Source organism: Etheostoma cragini, chromosome 15, assembly GCF_013103735.1.
Source record: "Etheostoma cragini isolate CJK2018 chromosome 15, CSU_Ecrag_1.0, whole genome shotgun sequence".
NCBI lineage: Eukaryota > Metazoa > Chordata > Actinopteri > Perciformes > Percidae > Etheostoma > Etheostoma cragini.
This window is the reverse complement of record NC_048421.1, coordinates 15,392,387-15,398,354: the sequence shown is the minus strand read 5'-3', so window position 1 is coordinate 15,398,354 and position 5,968 is coordinate 15,392,387. Positions and strand designations below refer to the sequence as shown.

Here is a 5,968-nt window from a genome sequence, read left to right as displayed (position 1 = left end):
ATAAGAAAATGACAAATTAAAATGTTGCTACAAGTACACAAAGAAACTAACAGAACAGGAAAGGAAAATGAATAAATACATAGATACATGTGTACCAACGTTAATACACACACACACACACACACACAACGGTGCGGCTGATATTATGTTATAAAAGGGTCTATTTAACCACCAGAATAATCAGTGTGTTTACATTCCACATAATGCTCTGAGACAGTCAAATCCCTCTCAGTACATAAACACTAACTAGTCCAGAGATATTCCCCAGTAACTTTAGTCTGATCTCAAGACATTTAGCACCTACCAAATCCAGAGAGCTGTTGCTAAGAGATGCTATATCTGGTTACATTGGAATAACAAATACACAGATCTACCCACTGGCCTCTTCTCACTCTGGATCCAAGGATGGCAGGAAAAGTGAACCCAGCAACCTCCACGTGCAATTTATTTCCACAAAGCCCAGCGGGCTTTCCCACAGGACATTTTATAGTGGTTTCTAATGTAATCCAAGTTGTTGCGAATCATGTTAAGTTATGCTATGTATAATTTTCTTGATACCAGTGAAGTAATACTCAGAAATAATACTGAGAGGAATCTTGCTAACCGGCGTCGGCCAAATCTATCTCACTCTATCATTCAGTCATTTAGGCAACTGTGACTGGACCAAAAGGACAGGTTTCTCTTTTTTATGACACGACAGAAGTCTACACGCGTGACAACAGCTAATGTTTGGGTATATCTTCATCTTAAATATGGTAGAATGGTCCTGTTGGGCAAACACCAGCCAAGATTCAGAAAAGCAAGTGGGAATTTCAGACCACTCTAAAATTCACTCACTGTATTCATGTTGTGCACATGAAGATTTGTGTTTGCGTCAACACTAGTTGAAGTTAATGTAATTTTTACATTAAAAAATCAAGCTATGAAATCATATGGGAAGGTTTGGTTTCAGAAGTATCTGTGGGGTGTCATCTATCTTTGATTGACGTTCAATTTTTAGATTAATTACTTTTTTGTTTTACAAGAAAACTGTGCAGAAGAGTTAGCAGTATTTTTATTCTCGGAGTACTGCATGTCGGTCTTCCTCTCAGGCAGCAAGTAGAACCTCCACCGATCACAGGATCAGTGGGTAGAGCAGTAGTGTCTATTTAGACTGATCTCAACATATCAATATGTTTTTTTTTTCTTAACATCTCTCTTCTCACCACTGGATTTTAGCAGCTATTACTATAACTATTCTGTTTAGAAAGATTTTAACAAGTAAATCAAACTAAAACCTTAAAAGTGAGAGGGACAAAAACGACTGCTGACAGTCTAACACCCACTGGCTCCAAACTGGACTCTGAAAGGCTTAGAGATTATGGAGCGGCAGAGAGTTTCCCCTTTACAGGCAAGAGGCATAGCAGCTGCTGATTCTGCAGCTGTGATTTAATCCTTTGTGATTCTCATTGGACATACCAAAGTCGTCACATAACTTTACATTAATTAACAGTGTGACGCGTCTTTGTTTCCTACTTTAATTCTGCTGGTGTTGGTTGTCTCCTGCAGTTTAACAGTGTCATCTGCCAGTGTGACTTGAATATTTCCCATGGCGTTGGTTTCTTCATTTATCCTCCTCACACTCTCTTCCCCATTCTGCTTCCTTTTAGACAGATCACATATACAGAGTATGAACCACATAATACATCAAAATACTACAATACAACTTATTTCAGTTAAATTTGCATCCTGAAACTGATGAGAGATGATATTTGTGCTGGTGACATCTGTAAATCTGATCATTCTAGCAGCACCAAATACATGAAGTACTCAATGTTCCCCCCAAATTCATTTTTGTTCTCATAATGAGACAGGTTTCAGCCCATCTAATGTAATTTCAGACACTCACTGAACTCTCCCAGTAGTGTCTGAGCTGTGTTCCACAGAGGGAACCAGCTGTTCCTGCAGCTTTATCAGGCAGGGCCTCTCCTCCCGAGGAGCGTCCTGCTCTGACAAGGCTCTTATTGGTGTACAGGCAATGGTTTCCCTCCTGGTTCGAGCCCTCTGCCTCCAGGGAGCGGCAGTCAGCGAGCCTCCCTCCACATCTGGAGCCTTGCGTCTCTCTCTCCGCTGGGCTGCAGACAATTCCTGCCACTCTGTGCTCTCTCTCAGTCCTTGTGTCCCTGCTTCTTCAAAACCTCCACCGTTCTGTTCATGGCTGGTTGGTGAATCCGTCTGACCGCCATCCGTCCTGCTCCACTCTGAGCCTCCAGAGCAACTCTTCTTCAGGATTCCTCTCAAGACGGGCTCAGAGACGTAGCGCTGTGTAGGGCAACTAGGCTCCTGAGGCACAAGACCGGTCTCAGGTCTTGGCTTGGAAAGGCGTATCTCGCTGGGTTTTAGGTTGACAGACGAGGCCTGCTGTCTGTCGGACAGATGAGGGGACAAATAGAAGGCAGGAAGCTGTACAGGGCCTTCTTGGAGCTGAACAGAGACAAAGCACAAGGGTGAGAGAAGGTATACTAATTATTTAAAATGTATTTGATTTTTTGAAACATGCTATATATTCTGACAGGGTATTTCATTGACTTTTTTAACCAAGTTTGAAGCTTAAAAGCCATCACTGTGTTCTTTAAAGGTTTGTTGACTGTCTGCCTTTTCTGTTATTTTTGTTTAAAAGAGGTGGTTTGGCTCGTCTACTCACCAGGTTGACCTCCTCCACAGTGATGGGTTGTGTGCGGTACCGAGCCCCCTTTTGCCTTCGTCTCTCTGGGGGCCCGTCAGCGGGGCTGTCCCCTTCTCTCCCCGGCAGGGACAGTTTGTTGAAGAGGGCCAGCTTCTCACTCATGCTCAGCTTGCAGCTCTCATCGTCATCCTCCCCTGACTCGGCCTGCGCAGAATGGGACTCCACTGGTGGGGCTGGTTTGGGGGAACTGCGGGGGAAAATGGGCACACTCAACAAAAACTTAAGCTTATAATTGCTGAGATAAGAACATCCATAATGACTCAATAATGATTGATTTTGAAAACAAGTATTGCCTGTGTAACTTGGTATATCCTCTGCCACTGTCCAAATTAAAACACACCAGTAAGCTGCACAGTTGCACTCAGTGACACTATCCTTTATTACCATAAACATGCTGGGCACTGTCATTCACTTTGAATCAATCCCATATACAACGTCCTGCTGAAAGTATTCACAGCACAAAATGTGTATTATTCTGCACTGAAAGTAGTCCCCAATAAATGCACTATTTACTTCTGTTTAAGGAATGTTTGCTTATAACTGCAGTGTCCAGCTGGTTTAGGAAATGAATAAGCCTTTAACCCATGTGTTGTCTTTCCGACAAAATTGAAATCAACTCTTTTGTTGACGCTTTTAATCCAGTTTTGAAGTTTTTCTTATGTTTTTGTCCCTTTTTTCAACACTTTTGAGGCTTTTTTTTCAATGTTTGCCACTTTTTTATTTATAGTGTTTATAGTGTCACTATGTGACACTAACTTATTAACTTTAGTTTTACAGTTATTTTAGGAATTTATGGTCAATAAACCTCATTTATAGGAAATAATACCTAATGTTTGAGTTAGAAAAGCAGAAATTAGGATTTTTTTAACTAAAAATAAAGGAAATATGTTGATGGATAATCACAGACTGGAATACGTCTTTATTTACGAGGTACTTTTAGCAGGGCAGAAATGTGTTACTATTCTGATACTGTTAACCTGGTATTCATGCAATGACAATACCTATTTTTTTCACATCTGAATACTAAAAGACACGGAATCTAAGTTTTAGATTACTGTTGATCTGTGGGAGGAGGCTAAATTTTTGCTCTTTAAACAAAGTTCATCCCCCAAATGGCTAAGCAACAAAACAACAACCTTGGAACAGATGTCTAAAAAAGTGTTACTGCTAAGTTTTGTTGCTTAAAACTTTTTAGAATCCAATAATGACTCTTTATGTATTCCTAGCGCTGAAGCTAAAGTCTCCCTTGATCTAGCCACTTGTAGGCTTCCCCACCTGATTGCCACAATGTCCTCACAGGTGATTGGCTGGGTTAAAAAGCGATGGTCGTTGCCACGGCGCACTCTGCGCTCATGAGAGACGCTGCCCGAGCGAGGTTTCAGGAAGGTCGAGGCCTCAGGGGCAGCAGACTTCTCCAGCTCCTACAGAGGAGGTGGAGAAACATTTCTACATCAACACAACATCTAACCATAACGTTTGTTCCTTTTCCACAGGTGGACCACAAACATTCAGGTCCGTCTCCACCTGCTAAATAAGTAATAAGGGAGACCGCAAAAATGGCAATAAAAACTCTCCCCTCTTGATGTCTCCTGTTCTATTTGTATGAACAGATGGAGGGAGGGGAAGTGGGTCAGATAGCTGGTGAATAAAGCAGCCAGCTATAAGGTGGAGCGTGTTGGCTACATGGATAGAATGCCAGCCCAACGGGTCACGGTGTAACCAGAGCTCTGCCGGCTTCAGTTACCTCCCCGCCTGCCTCCAGAGAGTAGCAGGCTAATTATAAACACCACTGCTAAGGTTTTTAATGGTAATACCGTGTCTGGCACATTTTCACCTGATGCTTCATGACTAAAAGTGTGCGGGTGGTGAAATATTTGAATGAACATTGTAAGTGTTGAGGGGAAAATCCATGATCTGCTTCATCTTCTGTATAGAGACCAAAAACTATAAAGTTAGTCTTTCTTTTAAGAAGTATAAACAGACACACGGTAGCATCAGACTGCACCTGTTTGACCATTCATATCCCTCAACATGATCAGGTTTGTGTTCTGCGTGCTCAGCGCTGGCTCACCACGTGTCTTAGACTGTAAGGTGAGGAGCTGAGGTGACTGTCGATAATGGACGAAGCTCGCTCTTTCTCTAGCTGTTCAATACATTTCGACAAGTTATCACCAGCATAATTCTGTAATCCAAATTTCGGTTTGAAGTTCCATGCTGGCAGCAAATTGTGGTTAGACAAGTTCGTTGCAGCTTAATTGTCATGAGTAAACTTTCAGAAAACTTTAAATTATTCAGCTGTGAATATGTAAATACACGCCTCCATTATATCAGATGGAGAAGCAGGGAGTAGCCACGGACACGGATCATTTTTAGCAGCAGGCATTAGACAGCACATAACATAAGAGAAAAAGAACAGGTCCTGGTTAGCAATAAGGACCGTTTGTGCCAAGACAAACATAGACTCACTTTAAACAAAGACATCTTGGCTGCCACACTCATTTTGGCTCTGTCATCAGTTTTCACATCAGCTGCAAGAAGAAAAACACATTAAGTCACACATCATTATGTCATGAACAGTTTATAAACAGGCTATGAGATGAACTCTGACAAACAAATAAAGGCTGGCTGATAAAATAATGTCCTTTCTGGTGATTCTCTGAACTCTCAATTTTGTTGAAAGTTGGTTTCTTAATTTTGAGATAATTGCACCAATATTGAGTATTTCTATTTTGTCTTATTTTTTTTACTTCTACTCCATGCTATTTCAACTGTAAATATTCTACCTTTTACTCCACTTTTACCTTTTATAGCAATAGTGACAAGTCGTTTTTTAATTACACTGTACATAATTAGACACACAATGATTTAAAATACAATAAATTGTAAAATATTTACATAAGCAGTGTTTTTGACCTTAGTCACATTTAATATGTTGATGTTTGAGTCCCAAAGACGTACTATTATCCAATATTTTGAAAAGAAAAGAAGTTAAAACTTTTCTTCCTTGCTATCCTATTAAGGGGATACTTTGGAAATTTTAAAACCCGCTCTGTGTCATCTTTGTGTGGGCAGTGTGAGGAAATGAACATGTTCGGCATCCCTCCATGGCGCCAGTGCCCGTAAGAGCAGAGGTGTGCCAAAATCCACCGGATGATGCAAAATGCCTTGGGGTCACTTACAAATTTCCATTTCACTCCATTATAGACAGGATACCAGCTGATCTGAGTGGGTGGCTGATCTTTA

At 41.1% G+C, this 5,968-nt stretch overlaps 1 protein-coding gene across 7 annotated transcripts in view; it reads right to left on the bottom strand.

Moving 5' to 3' along the window:
• Positions 1–5,968, bottom strand: part of svilc (supervillin c) — a 23,565-nt gene that overhangs the window by 10,554 nt on the left and 7,043 nt on the right. For all 7 annotated transcript variants that reach the window (XM_034894745.1, XM_034894747.1, XM_034894748.1 and 4 more), the window contains 5 exons: positions 5,192–5,253; positions 4,001–4,146; positions 2,684–2,912; positions 1,889–2,463; positions 1,516–1,642 (listed from right to left, as the gene is read on the bottom strand). In XM_034894745.1, the coding sequence (XP_034750636.1) occupies positions 1,516–1,642; positions 1,889–2,463; positions 2,684–2,912; positions 4,001–4,146; positions 5,192–5,253 (1,139 nt within the window). The remainder of the gene's footprint in view (positions 1–1,515; positions 1,643–1,888; positions 2,464–2,683; positions 2,913–4,000; positions 4,147–5,191; positions 5,254–5,968) is intronic.